Genomic DNA, 16,812 nt, shown 5'->3' with positions numbered 1-16,812 from the left:
CCCAACTAAGTTAGAAACCTCTTGAGATCCAATAATGTATTAATTCAATTTTACCTTCTTTGATTACCTTACCTATCTTCCTTGATTACTTAACCAATACATATTTATTGGAATAAAATGATTTATCTCCTTTTGTGCATATTACAACAAAATGTAGATTAATGATAATGTTTCCATAGAAAAATTTGAGTTTAGCTTAAATGCTCAACCATGTTATGAACATGTGTGATAACTTTAAGATAATGACAGGGCAAATTTGAGTGCATAAAATTCTTTATTTAGAACAATAAAGTATGTGTATATATAATGTAATTTCAAATTCAAACCTGTATAAAAAAGGGTCAGGACATAAACCTATTTTAAAAAGTACACATACAGTACATACACATACACATCACATTTTACAACCTTTTTTATTTAATTAAACTTCAGTCATAATAAAACTATAGAATAATGTTGACATACATTTACATTACAATATGCAAACTCCAATCTATGACTGAACTAGCAATATATCTGTGCATCCATCTAAATGTCTGAATACTTTTAGTCCATTGATTTAAAAAATAGTGGCAAGTGGACACTATAATCACACATTAATCCTTAGAATATAGGAGAATAGGGTATTTTGATTGGAAATTTTTATTTAGTGAGTCATAGCTCAGAAATCAAATAACTGAAAATACCATGGTTTTTAGTTTAAACAATTTTATTTTAAAAAACAACATAATTAAGATGTAATTGGAGATGGCGGTTATAAATACATATACAATGCTTAGGAAACATTTTAGGATCAAGAATATCCATTTTAATATGGATTATTTCAAAACAGTATCTTGTTAGGAAATGAAAGTACCATTATTTTATCTTTACAAACAAAGGCATTTCCAGCAACACCATAAACTGTGTGATCAAACACCACAAATAAAGTGGTTGGAATTTCAATCTGAATGTTTATATTTTAATGCCAATTTCAGAATAATACGGTTTCAAAACAAGCTGGCTTTCTTTAAAATTCTTATCCCACTTTCCAATTCAACTGAAGTATATTCCAACTGAAATATAATTTATGGTTTACCCATCTCCAAATGGATTCTAAAGTATCTTTTTGCACTTAACAACTTTATAAGCATCTTACATTTTCTGCTCTTAGCTTTTAAGAAAATGAGAGCATTTAAATGCTTAATTTGGTATACTTCCAAATGTTACACACATCTTATCTTTTCCTGGGTAAAATGTACTCTTGGTTTTCATTCTTCAGAGGTGATCCAAAAATGTTTATTTAAGCAAAGGAAAAAGCCATCTCTTGTGTAAGTGGTTATCCGACTCACCCTACAGGAGACTGATGTTCACTTTTACGAATGGACCCTATTTACATTACAAACAAGAACAGCCATAGCTTTTTATGTTCAAATTGCTTATTCACAGAGATCAGAGTTGGATATTTTATATGTGATAGTTTCAGCTCTATTTTATCATCTTTGTCAGTCACATATCAATAGGTTTCTCTCATACCTGTGGTATGACCTGACTTCACCATATAGATAAATAAAAATTGAGAGCCAAAGAAGGGCAGTGATTTACCAATACCTGTTAATAGCAGAGTGGAAGCTCCTGACAATTTTTCCTAACATCCATCCCACTATGTCAAACTGCCTTCTTGAAAAATATATTTCTTAGTTAAATTAGAATAGGTAGGGAATGGCTAAAAGCCCCATACTGGAATTACATTTTGAAACCAGAACCTAGCTTCAGAAAAACATTAAGAAATATCCATGAATTCTGAATGGATTTTTCTATTAATTTAAAACTTCATTTGTATTAGAATACCAAAATATGCCACAAAGTTTCTCCAAAGTACTTTAATTCTTACTAAAAGCAGATATTTCATTGTGAACATACTTTATCATACATTGTCATTTTTCACATAGTTAATCCTTTTCAAAGAGAACAGGGTACTTGTTCTATTAAAGTATTGAAAAAAATAACTTGTTTCTGACTCATTAGAAACTGGCTGTGTGGTAAGCACATCAGATTATAATACAAAATCCAGCAACGCTTTGATATGACAGGGCAGGCACCGTTTATCAGTGCCAGTTTCTCTATAGATTTGGGTTCTACCACAGAGGTACAAAGCTTAATTATACTTTATACTAAAGTATAATTTAGACTCTGCAAACTTCTGAAACCATTTTAAAAGACAATTTTGAAACATTACAAAAGAGAATTATCAGATACATGGCGCCAATTTAAAAGGTGATTTTACAGTTTAAGATGTCAGTTGTGAGTTTTCCATGATTTATAAAGGATGTTCAGAACACATATTGGATAAAATAAAGCAAAGACATATATGTATATATATATTTTAATCTCCAAGTAGATATGACAGTTCATTCCCAAGCAACTACCAACCAAAGTAATGTTCAGCATTTTTCTATTGTTCGTGTATTTTACTGAATTTTAGTGTTTTAAAAATTGGTAATCCACACAACTCTCAATGAACCAATACATTTAATTAGGCAGAATACATCTCCCTTTGCCTATCATGCCAGATTTCATAACTTGCTGAATTTGTTTATTTAACTCTATCGATTAGGACCATGTCCTTGTGTGTTAAAACCCAGCTACCAGCTTTGAGAACAAAAGTACATCTATTATACTCTAAAGCTCATTAAGCAGCATTTTTACATACTTACAAAAACTGAAACCATTGCTGAAACAAACTATTAGATTGAGAAGTATCAATCTTCTCAATCGACACGTGACCTACACACATACTCATGTTAATCTATGTCTATTTTCTTCAAAACAATATCACACACTGAGACAGGTCCTTTCAGCCATTAAATTGATCTCTGGTTTTATTATATATAATCAGTTGTACCATGGGATATTTGAGGGACTGAATAAATTAATGCAGCTTCCCAAAGCATCTGGGTTGTATCTTAGAGACATGACTAGTGATTGAGGAACCACAGCACTTTAGAGAAGGGATCGTAGAAATCATCTGAGCTCTTTGGTATAAAAAAGAGCAAAGGCCACTTACTAGAGTTGTATTTGAATTAGCTTTGAACATAAGCTAAAATCCAACTCTACTAGAAATTCTTGGACTTTTGAAAACAAAGGAAAGATAGCAGTTTTTCATGCCCTTCTCTATCACTGCATTGAAAACAGTCATGTGACGGTGATAGACATGGCAATGATGTTATCACAAGGATCAAGTTAGAATGGAAAGCTTTGGATTCCTTTATGTGTACGTTTGTGATATATTAAAAGAACCTTGATCAAAATAAGCCAAAAGAAATCATTCTTTGACCTTAGTCAGATGTTCCTTTGAAATAAAAAAAAATTGAAGGGAAATTCACTTAATGTCTTACAAGTTCTGGTTTAAAAATGCAATGTCCATCTTGGGAATTCCTGTCAAGTTCACTCAATATGACAAAAACGCTGTCGCATATTTTAATAGCAAACTGACATGCGTAACTACATAAAGCTTTCTTTTTATTTTTAATTCATAAACCTTAATGAATACAGAGTGCCTGATTTTAAATAATGGATCCTTTAAACAGATAATGGTGATTATACTATAAATAACTAAAGTTTCCTGATTCCCTGCATTCTTGTAAAAGCCAAGTCACCTAGTTTTCAACACCCATATTAGCATGTGAGTGTGGTTATCTAACCATAGATACTAAATATCATAATTTATATTTACTCTCTCCCACAGCAGAAATTGAAAATGCGGCCTCCATACATTCAGTGATTTCTCCTAAGTCCCTTTACATAACTCTGTAATAGTTTTAGAATAGAAACATTTTGTAAGATAATTTGCAAGCACAATTTGTACACGCCATAGTGGTCAAGGGCAAAGGCTGACTTCACCAGGGGTGCCAGATGCCCTCCTCGGCAGACTGCTCTGCTGGAGTGTCCACAGCTTCTTCGTGTGATGACTCTTTCGGAGTCTCTCCTCTGCAAAGGCATCACTGTTGTAATTCAGTACTGGCTGCCCTGCATGACTAAAGTCAGACAACCATGTCCATTGGTCTAGTGGGATACGGTTGAGCACACTCTGTGTCAGAAAGAGACCAAGCTCAGACCCATATCATTCATTGATCAGCAGCTATAAGACTGACCTGCGCCTACTCCCACCCTCTTTTCCCACTGCTTTCTAAATGAACAGTGGCTGATGCTATTGAGTTTTTGTTTTTTGAATTTTTTCTAGATCCCTTTGATAAAAATGATGACCCCCCCACTATCCAGGCTGAAATCTACTTGCAGAGACCAAGATAACTATGAACTGCAGGTTGTAACTGTAAAATAAAGCTATGTGGTTTTTCAACAATTAGACGTTTCTGGAGGCATGCAAAACGGTACGTGCAGTCTGGGACACGTGCTTTCTCTCCCAACATCAGCTGCAAGTTCTAATTGAGACCACAGATCCCCCAGGTCCTTAAAATAGAGTCCTGCTCTGTGCAAGTTCTTCTTTACAGATGATTAATTCAGTGCCAGTTTCACAGTAAAACACTTTGTTCCAATTTCTGAATCATCCACATAGTCATGGGTAGCAAGAACAGATAAAGATGCGGTCTGTCACTCCAGACAGAATAGGAATTTGTTTAAAGCTGCTTCATTTATGAAGCAAACGTGAACTGTTACCCGCCTAGAGAAGAAAAAAGAGAGATTATAGCATATCTGCTTTCTGCCTTCTTTTCATTCTCAGTAGCTGAATTCATATGACTACAGAATGAGTAATAGATTTACAATGTATGCTTCACTTACACAGCCTAAAACAACTTGACAAATGTTTCCTAGATGCAGTGATCAGTCACTCACTGATCTCCCTAGTAACATTTCACATAATCTGAAATGACCTTACTGTTTACTGAGTGTCTCTTCCCATTAGAATGTAAGCCCCATGAGGACATAGAGCTTTTGTTTATCTTTTTCACTGCTGTACTCCAACACCTAGAACAGTGCCTGGTACAAAATAGGTACGGGTGTCCCTGCTTTTTCAAAGTTCCCTTTATACCACTTTGCTTTTACAAAAGACCTACTTTAGTACCTGTTTTTTTTTTTTTTAACATCTTTATTGGAGTATAATTGCTTTACAATGGTGTGTTAGTTTCTGCTTTGTAACTAGTACCTGTTTTCGACAAACGAAAGAAATCCAAAGAGGATTTTTGCTTTTATGAAAAAAGGCAAAAAGAGACCGTCGCATTCAGGGTTTGTTCTGCAGTGAGCCTACAGAGGCAGCGTGCACCGCCAGCAGTGAGAGTGGCACCGCCAAGTTCCTTCCCCGGAACTACACTTAATATCTCAGCATAAAGCCACCATAGCTTTGAATTGTGTCTATGAGCATCTGTGCTTTACATCGATTTATTTTATGCATCCCATTAGCAAGATGTATCCTAAGGTGATTGCTTCTTTGCTTTAAGCCATTTTGGTTTAAGACAGGTTTCATTGGAATGCTCTACTTTTGCATAGCGCTGGAGGGGGCCACTTGTACTCAACAAATATTTCTTGAACATAGAGTGGATGAATGAATACTCTGTGGCTTTCATACCCCCAGGCACACCACAGATTATCTCCATTTCTGATAAGAGGGTTATCAATCTATGTAGCCTTGAATTTCTCTAACAAGGCTACGAAGAGGTTGTAAACAGGTGGTGAGGGGAGAGGGTCTGAAGAACAATGGCGGTGTTCAGAGTGGAGAAGTGGAGATTGATGGAGTGGCATGAAAGAGATATCTGGGACAGGTGGAGAGGCTGATTGGAGGCCACCCACAAATGACAGCCTCCCAGCCACAGATCAGTGCCAGTATCTTGACTGCCTAGCCAGGTTCTAGCAATCACTTCTCCCAACTGAGGAAATAGCAGCAGTAAGATCTCCTTTAGTACTGTCAGCCAAAAAAAGAAAGATAGAAATCCTGGCACCACATCCTGACAAAGCCTCTGGGGAAGTTCATTTGGCCGCAGCACAGCTTACTGTACTTGATGAAGCATGAAAGCCAGACTCTGTTTTAGCTTTTCAGTGCTTGTGTTAAACCACTGAGCTATGGACTCAGCTTTCAGATTTTTCAACTTTCAAGTGAAGTATTTGTACTTCCTTACCTTTTTTTTCTTTTTTAAATTATAGGCAGCATTTGCATGCTATCTTCAATCACAACCCCTAAATAAATATGTATTTTGCATTTAGTTTCTTCCCTACTCTTTTCCTATTTTGTCCTTATTTATCAATCCCAGAACCAGAGATCACTGGTTTTAAAATGTTTGAGATCATTACATAGGCTATATATAAAACTTTATAGTATGAGTGATAAGAAGTAGTGTTTTTTTCCAGTAATATGCTAAATGTATATTACTCTAATGTAATATACAAAACGTATGCAATCATTAAATGTAGTATATTGAAAATGTAAATATATAAAATGTAACAATATACTAAAAAGCATATTACATGACAATTTACCAAACAGAGAACTCTACAAAATAGAAAACTTGTATTTAGGAAAGCAGAATTAAATACTGAAGGAAAAATTAACAGGCATTAAGAGCAAATTTCAGAAATGCAAATTACCTAGCAGATATTTTAAAAATAAAACTTGGTTAGAAAAGCAGAAGGAAGTCACAAAAAAGCAATATATATATATATATATTTTTAAAAAACTACAAATAACTTGAAACTCTAAACTTAAGCGTAGAGAAGCAAGATTGGAAATCTATTCTGATTATGTCTTTGGATCATTTAGCAAAGAAAACAAACTTAAAAGCCAACAACTGGTTTCCCATAGAACGGAACTACCATTTTTATAATACCATGGATTCTGGCAACAACCTCATGAAATAAATAGGGTGAGTGTTATTATCCCCTCATTACATTTGAAGAATCAGGGGTTAAAGACAACTGACTCATCCAGGAACCTACAGCTAGTTAAGGTGCAGATTAGACCCAAGTCTAATCCCTTCTAATCCTCTGCATCACAATGTATCTACAGAGAGCGAGCTCCAAACCAAAGCCTTCAAAGCTCTAGAAATTCTTAGGAAATATGTGGTAAAGAGTCAAAGATCTGGCCATTGGTAACCAACCATTATTGAGTCCTGTGCAATAAATGTCCCAGCATAACTTGCCCTCATCCCTATTCCAATTCTAGGATCGACTTTCTTCTTAGATCTACTGGAAACTTGCAGGTTGTGTTTCTTTAATGAATCTCTCCACCAGCCTAATTATAATAAGAATTACTTTCTAGGGACTTCCCTGGTGGCCCAGGGGTTAAGAATCCTCCTGCCAATGCAGGGGACACGGGTTCGAGCCCTAGTCCAGGAAGACCCCACATGCCACGGAGCAACTAAGTCCGTGTGCCACAACTACTGAGCCTGTGCTCTAGAGCCCACGAGCCACAACTACTGAGCCTGCATGCCACAACTACTGAAGCCCACGCGCCTAGAGCCCGTGCTCTGCAACAAGAGAAGCCACTGCAATGAGAAGCCCGTGCACCACAACGAAGACCCAACACAGCCAAAAATAAATAAATAAAATAAATTAAAAAAAAAAAAAAAAAAAAAAGAATTACTTTCTACACTTACCATGCTGGGATAAGTCCCTAAACATCGCCATCTCAGTATCTACAAACTCATGCTATTTACCGTCAACCAAACTGGGCCTTCTCCGTGATTACACGGTCCTTCTCCCAAGGTCTCAATTAAAATTCTTTGTGGATGACTTCCCAATCCCAAATCTATTATTTCCAGCCCTTACTGTATTCTGAATTTCCAGTGAAGCATATTTGGCCACTGGTTAATAACTACTAACGGCTCCTTCTCCCATTTTTTTCTAATGGCACTGCCATCTGGTTAGTCCCATAGGCTCCAAATCATCCCTGATTACTGCCTGTGATGTCAAGCCTCACATCCCATCAGGAACTAGGACTTATTGATTCTTTTACTGCAGTGACTCCAAAATGGCCTATGCTTTCCTATTTCCATGGCTGTGACCCTAGTTCAGGTTGTCATTCTCTCATATCTGTTTTGAAGATTAGCCTCCTAAGTGGACTCCTTGACTCCAGGTCACCACTCCCATCCATCTGGCCACGCCAACGTCTGATTACTTTCCTAAACCTCTGCTTTGATTGTATTACTCACGTCTTTTCTAAACCCTCCAACAACTCCTTATATTACTCAATAGAGTGTAAGCCCTGTACTTGGAATTCAGATCCTGTTTCAAACTGATGCCCATCCTTTCTCAGCATTTCAACCCTTTATGTGTACTTCTACTGGAGTCCAGCTGTACAAACTCTTGAACACAGTCTGTACTTTTGGCTCCCTGATTTAACTTATGCCATTTGCAGTATCTGGATTTACCCCTTCCCTATTGCCAGTAAAATTTTAGCAATCATCCAAGATCCAGTTCCATACAAATGCCACCTCCATCACCCATACAATAAAGCCTTTCTCCGAGTGATTTCTCTCCCCTGTTAAATAAGACAATTGTATATGGGTGGTACAATTCTATGGGATGCCATCTGTACCATTCATTATCTAGAGCTATGTTCAGGGCACATCCTGTACAACCATATGCAGTGGCTTTGCCTTTGATTCCTTATTGCATTTCTTTGTCAGCTCCTTTGGTTGTTTTTTAACCAAAAGCTCCTTTAGTCTGTTTTAAAATAGGTTATTATGCATATGTCTTATCTCCTTTTGTAGGCCATAAGCAATTTGAGGACAGAACTAGGTTATATTAAGCTTTGCATCCAACAATGCACCTACTAGAGCTTGTTGGTGTCACATTTGTGGTTAGAATGAAGAGTAAAATTGTGCTATGATCTACTCTATTTCTTAAACTGTGCTACACGCAACCCAATAAATGAAAAATTCTTCTGGGATGCCACATACGTATACTTGTCATCAGCTAGTTGACTAAGTACATTTTTAACTTTTCGCAGAGATAATTTCACGTTTGATGTCAAATAAACACAGCTTTCGTATATTTTCTCTTAGAGGCAACTTCTTTTGTTTCTGGTTCATTATCTACATTCCTTCCTTGTATTTAAAATATCAAATCCTCCTCTTCATTTTCCAATTATAGGTTGGAGAACTATTCCATATGTTTTCTATTCTAGTGTTCCAATATTTGTCCTGGTTTAATTTGTTTTAGTTTGTGAAACGTCTATTTCAGGGAGAAATCCTTGCCACAAACCTGAGTCATTCCTTATATTTCCCCCTTTTTTTGTTAAGCAAGAAAATGACTATAATCCAAATTATATCCAATTTTTAAAATATATAATTACAACTCCACATTTCATTTCTATCTTGGTACTTTTTACTACTGTTCTTCTTATTTCTTGGCATATTTCCTCTCCTACCATGTCATAGTCTGTTCTCCCAAGCCTTTCCCTCCACCACATCCCTTTCCCCGAATTATACTCAAATTTCCTTGGCAGGTTTTACCAAACCTCTGTTGGTACAAGGAACAGGCTTTCTCTATACAATGCGTACTCAATAAATGGTTACAAATGATACATATATATTTTGACTTCGGGGGTTGCAGATTCATGATAATAAGCTGCTTCTTTTTTCTTCCTTTTATCTATCTTGCCCTCAGTATTTGAATTCTTATTTACTTCTACCTACACACGTCTATTTTTGTTTTTACTCCATAAATTTTATTCTCGCATTACTGCAATTCTCTGAGGTATTCATCCATCTCTCCATTCATTTATTCAACAGATACATTCATCACTTGCATGTGCAAAGTGTAAACTATATAGTTTAATGGGATTCCAAAATGAAATTCAGAAACCAATCCTGTCCTCTAAGAGCTTATGGTTTAGAAGAGGACACAAAACGTCTACGTAAGTGGCTGTGAGTAAGTAATGTCTATGTAAGTAACGGTAACTAATACCATATTAATAGTGTATGAAATGTAATACAAAATATAGTTAGAGGGCCATAAAAGAGAGATGACTTTCATTTGGGAAGTCAGCTTTTTGGAGGTGGTGGCTCTGAGCTGAGCCTTGAGAGAGCTTTGCAGAGATGGTGAGGAATAAGGTCATCTATTTTACACCAACTCCTCAATGATATGTGATGAGTTTATTTCTAAACAATTTGGGGCTTCTTTAACCTGTCTAATTTCATTCGTTTAATTATATGAGTAATATTTCAGATTTTAAGAAAAATAATTTAGCCATTTCCCATATGACTGTATTCCCCCTTGCTGTACATACTTTGCTGTCCTACTGACCAAAATCAGCAAATTAAACACACACATACACATACAAGATAAAAATAAACCTTACTGCACTTTTTAAAAGATTGTTTTAAAACATTTTATTGCAGTAAGAACACTTAACACAAGAGCTACCCTCTGAACACAGTTTTAAATACACAATGTAGCTTTTTTTTTAACTCTAAGCATTATGTTGTAGAGCAGGTCTCTACAACGTATTCTCTTGCAAAACAAAAAGAACCTTTAAAAAAAAGGTCACTTCAGCAGAACTATCTTCCTTACCACTTGCTGAGATTTTCATTTAGGGTTTATTTATTCACTCAGTCACTTCTTCAACAGACATTTATTGAGCGCCTACAATGCTTAGGCAACAAGTGAGGTACTTGTGAGGAGATACAGCAAGAACCAGACAGCCTCAGTTCCTGTCCTTGTATGTTCCTTGACTAGTATGTGTAAGTTGCTTGACTACAGCTGCTTTAAAATGCCATCTTTCTTTCTCCTAGACAAGTGCCCTGGGCTTTTCCATCATAATCCATTTCCCAAATGTCACAGGACAAATGCCACAATTAAACACCACATCACCTATGTGCCAAAACAGGATGCCAGTGATGCCATCCAAAAGCAAACCACAAAGAACATTACTTGAGCCTTTAAGGTTCAATGAACCATTTAATGTGTAGTTGGTGGATGTCTGGCTTAAGGGAACTGAAACAGCAGACGGGGAAAAAACAGTAGGTTTGCACTGGGATTGGAGGTCAAAGAAATATGTTTCTTGGAATAACGATGATTTCAGCTTGGGGAATACTGCACCTGAAAATAAAAAGGGTCAAGGGAAGGGTTTATTCCTTTACAGTGTTTGACAGGAAACATGAGCCTAGAGAGAGCTAGGATGGGAGCAGAAGAAAGAGAGGGTGCTATTCGTGCTCCAGACGTGGTGATCAAGGGCATGATTCAAGGCAAAAATGAAGTCTGTGTAATAGCAGGGTTAAAGTGTTAGAGGCATATGCAACATAATTACTATTATTATACGATGTTATTTTGGGTTGTTGAAAAATGATGTTTGATAAAAGTGAGTTCCTGGAGGAGACAAGAGGCTCTGTGACCCAGTTTCCCTGGGGAAGGTTCAATCTAGAGAGAAATCTCTGAATCTGGGACAGAAGGGAAAGCTGGAAGGACAGTGACCTGTAAGGAAAAGGTGACGCTCACCAGAGACCATGTCTATAATAATCGGGCGAGTAAATGATCCTCTAACCACGAGGGAGTGCAGGGGAAGAACTGAAGATTTAGGAAGATGAAAGAACACTCACACACCACTGTAATAAATGGGGGTTCAGGAGCAGAAGAGAATTAACAGTGAGTTGGCAGAAGGACAAATGGGAAGAGCATGCATGACGTTGGATCAGGTTCGTGCCATTCAGGGTGCTCCCTGCACCGCGTCTGCAGCTTGGGAGTTGAGAAAGTAGACAGGAGAGGGGAGAGGAGGTACAAACATCAGCGCCCTCCGGTCATGTTTTCCTAGTCTCCCTTCTCCCCAGGCTTTTCACAGACCCACACAATCCCAACAGGTTATCTGTCCCTGGATTATATTCAGTGTGTCCTGGGCTCTGGCCTGTGATGAGGCACAAGTATTACCAGTCATGTGGCAGGTGGCACTTTACCTTGACAATTTCCCTCTCCTACTGTATGGGATTTTGACCTTTTCTCCTTTTCCTTAAAATAGCAGGGCAATGTTTTAGATTTTTGCTTGTTTCAGCATTTAACAAATGAGATACTTTCCCTATCATGTTATAGTAATCACACCTAATTGAAATTGATTTTATTTATTCTTCCTCTATTAATAATATTTTATTTTAGTCCTACTTTGCCCCTTGTCTAATTTATTTTCTGGCCTCAAAAATAGGAAACACTCAGAAATCCCCTGGTGGCCCAGTGGTTAGGACTCCATGCTTTCACTGAAGGCGCGGGTTCAACCCCTAGTTGGGGAACTAAGATCCCCCAAGTCCCAGTGGCGCAGCCAAAGAAGAAAAAAATTGGGAAACACTCAACTGTTAATGCTTTGTATATCTCCCATACAAGATGAATCCACTAAACTGGAATAATACTGCTTGCCTTTCAAAACTTGAGAATGCACAATTCAATTACATAACAGTTTCAGCTAACATACTGACCCCAGCTTGATAGAAGACTTAATAAATTTTGGTGCCTAGGATGCTGTATAGTTCTTGTTATATCTTTTAACTTGAATTCTTAAAACTTACCAATGTACGAAAGTAACAGTGTTGATACAAGCCACAATTACACTTCTTGAAACTCTCTCTCTTTTTCTTGCAACATACTGAAAAAGAATAAGAAACATGCTTATTTGCATTTAGACAGAGATTCTGAAGTAACAATGATCTGGGCATTGTAAAGGGCAGTTTTTATTTTTCTGTAAATACAGTAGCAAAAGATTGCAAAATTGAGTGGGAAGCTTACCTTCATAATATTACTGTAGGGAAGAGGGAAGACTTCATCTGCTTCCACATAGTCTCCCCAAGTAGTTAAAAAATTCTCTACGCATATGCAGGTACACATACGGAAAATGCTTATATGCACTTAATATGTGAATATGTACACATGCAGCATGATATAAGAGAAAATAACATGCCAAATGAAAACTATAACTGAATGGTAAAATCAAAGCATTGGTCCTGGAGCAGTATGGGATAGGGTAAAAAAGTGATCAGCGTCAGCTACCACAAGTGGCAAGGTCTCACAAAACAATTTTTGTATTTGGCTTTGAAGAAAATACTGAGTAGGTTGAGAAAAATTAAGGGCTCTGAAAGCCAGAGTGAGGTCAAATATATGAAGTATGCAAGAGAAAAATCACTGAAAGTATCTTGACTAGGAAGTGATATTAAGAATGGGGTTTACAGAAGAATGAGACAAAGGTGGAGTTTAGAAAGGCCGAGGAAAAGAAAGATTCTGTGGCAGCAACTCAGTCAAGACGTAATAAAGATATGGATGAAGATAATGACTATTGCCAAGAAAAAGCTAAGCATGTCTTGGCTATAGTGTGGAAAAGAGGAGAATAAGCAACCGTGCCTCCCGAGCTCCATGACCAGGAACGTGACCAAGATTCTGCTGTTTATAGAAATAAAGAGAGCAGAGATGATACCGTCAGAAGGGTCATGAAGACAATTATGTGAAGGTGTTTCCCAAGTAAATGGAGATGTAGGATTGAAGAGGCAATGAGAGATCAGAAATGTGGATAAAACTTGGAAGACATCAGTTGGGAGCTGCCATCATGAGAGTGAAACACTTCTTAAAGGTGTTATGAGCACATGCACGGGATGTGAAGTGGCGAGGTCAAGCTTACTTATGCACACATTTAGTAAAACAAAATACCTTATCTCATTATCCTCTTCATTAATCTGTATATTTTCAACTGCCCTTGTAAGATTTGGCTGTTTCTTCTGGGAAAAGAACAGTGATATATACATATATTGTAAAAATATCAATATATCATGTGCTATTTAAGAGGTAAACAGTCTCCACTTCTATGTTTTCATCAGCATGCAGCATATAAAAATACTTTTGCAATAAGAAATTATGAAAAATGCACGGTTTTATCAACTCAGCATTTTTAGGATGTTGGAGATGAAAGAATAGTAAAGAAACTGAAAGATTTAAATAGTAATCAAATCAAAAAGACATTTCAAAAAGCTGAGTTGCAATCATTTAGCACATTTAAAAATTTTAGACAGGCTTCAAGACAAAGAGAAGAAAAGAGTAGAAATACAAAATAGCAGATCATACAAATGGCATTTCTAGCTGGTTTTAATCAAATCATCATATGATTTTTCAGCCTATTTCTTCCTTTTTATATTTAGTTCAGGCTAATAAAACCAGTTTGCATTTTCTTATGTATGCATGCTCAGCTAGAGGGGTGGTCTTCAAAGGATAATGAGGAATGGGGGAACCTTTCTAAGATGCACGATCTGTGGAGGTTATGAATTAAAATATATCCCATCTTATTGTTTTCTTGGTAGGATCCTTTCTTAGAAAAGGTCAGTTTGTTAGCTAATCATTGATGTAATATAGTATGAACAAATAAATATATAAAGTTCAGAAATTTTGTGATCAAGGGGAAAAAAAAAAGAATAGCAACACTTACCTTCCAGTATAAGGCTCCAAAAGCAAACCCAATTACAAGAGAAAAGAATGCTGGCAATGCTACGGCTGCCCATTGTAGGTTGGAGTCTTCAATGGGATTTGAGGCCTTCCCTGTAATTTAAACAGTACAGTGGTGAACACAGTTTATCCATGCCAGAGGTTTTGCTCTCATCCTGTGGTTGTTCCCAACTGTTTCCGAAATGTACTCTTGACCTATCTGCTTAAAATATTTAAAACACTGATTTTCCTGCTTGCAATACAAGTCGATGTAGTCTCCAAAAGATACAAGTTGAAAAAAGAAAGAAACCCCACAGACAGAAGGCTATTTGACTTGGTTAATGCGGACCCATATGGAACACAGATGACATATACCTGCAAATGATTTATATCATCAAGCAAATCCATCTTCCATGCCTTGATCTTCTAATATCTTCTCACTTTCTCACACTTCACATCTTGCCAAGAAAGTTTAAAGAAGACATTTTGCAACCCGGATCAAGGTCTGGATGCATGCGTCAAGCTATGTTTGGCCTGCCTCAAATATTAAGTTAATACCTGTACCTTGTGGTTAGAGTACTTTTAGGGACCTCAAGTTTAGAATTATGGTGTCTCCTCATCACATCTTCAGCTGACATTTATTGGATGCCAGGTAGGGCCCAGAACTGTACTATGGAGTAAAGGTTTGAATTTTCAGGCTTTCTGTGTTCGAAAGTCTGAGACTACTGAACATGAAAGAATGGCTGGAAGTACCAGTGTCTCCTTAAGCTGACTCTAAATACGTAATTTAGTGAGAGAGAAGACACACACATGAGTTTAACTTGGGACACCTCCCTTCACCCTGCTTTGCTCTTCCATGAGAAGCAGAATGATTCAGGAATTAAACAACACATCTCCCCCAAGCGTCTCTTGCTCCCAACACAAAACTTAACATTTTGACAGATATTTCTGTCTATCCCCTTACAAGGAACAGCTTAGTTGTTTGAAAACATTGACACATATGTGTCAACTTGTAAGAGTTAAACTTTCAGTTTTCTTTTGAAGATGTAATACATTTAGAAATTGTACACTTTCAACAATTGTATGATCAAAATGTAAACCAATCCAAGGGAAAGTGACTGTTTTGGGCTATGATATTTTGCAATGATACTTGGGTACTGTGTCAGCCTATAGTCACCTATTTAACATATAAAGTACCTAAAGTACCTAATATAAAAGAACCAAACCACTGTATGTGTATCAGCATTTAAGATGGAAAAATAAACTCATAGATTTAACCGAAGAGGCAAGAAACAAATGTTATCTATTATAGTGAGAACAGGAATTGCCCATTTCCCTACCATTGGTAAACTCGGTACAGGAAATTCATTAATTCTATGATTCTTATGTTTCCAAAGAGGCTCTCAAAACAGTAAGTTTGTGTGTGTGTGCTGGGGTGGGGAATGGAGGGGGATGTAGTGAGTCATGGGTGTCCCTTATACTAAGGGACATTGGGTAAAGTGGAAACTTCCATTCACGTAACCATGAATCACTTCCTTAAGACTAGACTGACAGCTCTTTTGGCCCACCTCACATCCTACAGCCCCATGGGAAATATGTTTTAGGCATCTTAAATTAAAGCTCAACATGAATTCTATCACCAAATTAAGCCTTAGTTATAAAATGGGATTTGGTATAACTGAAGTAATACTGTTATTCCAATAATATAGTTATTTTAAGGGTTATATAAGATTATGTGTACTTGTCGGGGATTTTACTACCATTTATAAAGGTGTTTTCTATGAGGAAATGGATTTGGAGTTAACACGCAATTCTGACCATTTTAGAAATGCTTATATCATTATCTGTAAATAATTTGGCTGTTTGTGTTTATATTCCAGTGACATGTTTGAATTCTCCTTGATGGCCAGCCCACTATGGCCCACACTGTCTATTGGGATTGCTGGCATGTGATTATGATTTGGCCAGGTGACATACATAGACATATACAGAGAGAACAAAGAAAGCTATTAATATTTTGTCCCCAGCTCCAATGGAAAACTAATGAGCTAAGATGGTGCTATGGAGAACTCCATTACCTATGTTTGGACAGCCAGATGCCCCAGAATCAAGGCAGCTAAAACCCTGCTCTTCTTGTTCTATCCGAAAGCCAAATCTTGAATTGCATCGATCAGACCAGAAGAAAGGCCACACCCACCAGCAATAAGCAGAAGGAGCTTGCTACAGAGTGAGGTGCTCCGGGGCTCCCCCATCAAAATCCTTCTCAGGTAGGAGGACAGCCCCTGAAGGAGGTGTTTCTTTAGAGGCTAAAGAAAGCTCACCTCCCTCTACCAGAGCACTGTGACTTTTTAACCACTTTAAACTTCCACCCCTAGGACTATGGCCCTGAACAAAGTTCTGGAATCTAACACCCAGCAGCAGTCCTAATCTAACACCCAG

The 16,812-nt window shown here is 37.1% G+C and overlaps 1 protein-coding gene across 5 annotated transcripts in view; it reads right to left on the bottom strand.

The window, feature by feature from the left end:
- Positions 1 to 330: 330 nt before the first annotated feature.
- The window catches only part of KITLG (KIT ligand), an 89,110-nt gene continuing 72,628 nt past the window's right edge, over positions 331 to 16,812 (bottom strand). For 3 of the 5 annotated variants that reach the window (XM_061205006.1, XM_061205009.1, XM_061205008.1), the window contains 3 exons: positions 14,378 to 14,487; positions 12,480 to 12,556; positions 331 to 4,660 (listed from right to left, as the gene is read on the bottom strand). In XM_061205006.1, coding sequence (XP_061060989.1) covers positions 4,591 to 4,660; positions 12,480 to 12,556; positions 14,378 to 14,487 — 257 coding nt within the window. In that variant the 3' untranslated portion in view covers positions 331 to 4,590. Of the gene's footprint in view, positions 4,661 to 12,479; positions 12,557 to 13,608; positions 13,677 to 14,377; positions 14,488 to 16,812 lie in introns of all 5 variants that reach the window. The other 2 variants (XM_061205007.1, XM_061205010.1) reach the window with 1 other exon arrangement.

Source organism: Eubalaena glacialis, chromosome 11, assembly GCF_028564815.1.
Source record: "Eubalaena glacialis isolate mEubGla1 chromosome 11, mEubGla1.1.hap2.+ XY, whole genome shotgun sequence".
Lineage (NCBI taxonomy): Eukaryota > Metazoa > Chordata > Mammalia > Artiodactyla > Balaenidae > Eubalaena > Eubalaena glacialis.
Note: the sequence above shows the minus strand (reverse complement) of the source record. Positions and strands in the feature narration are given on the sequence as shown.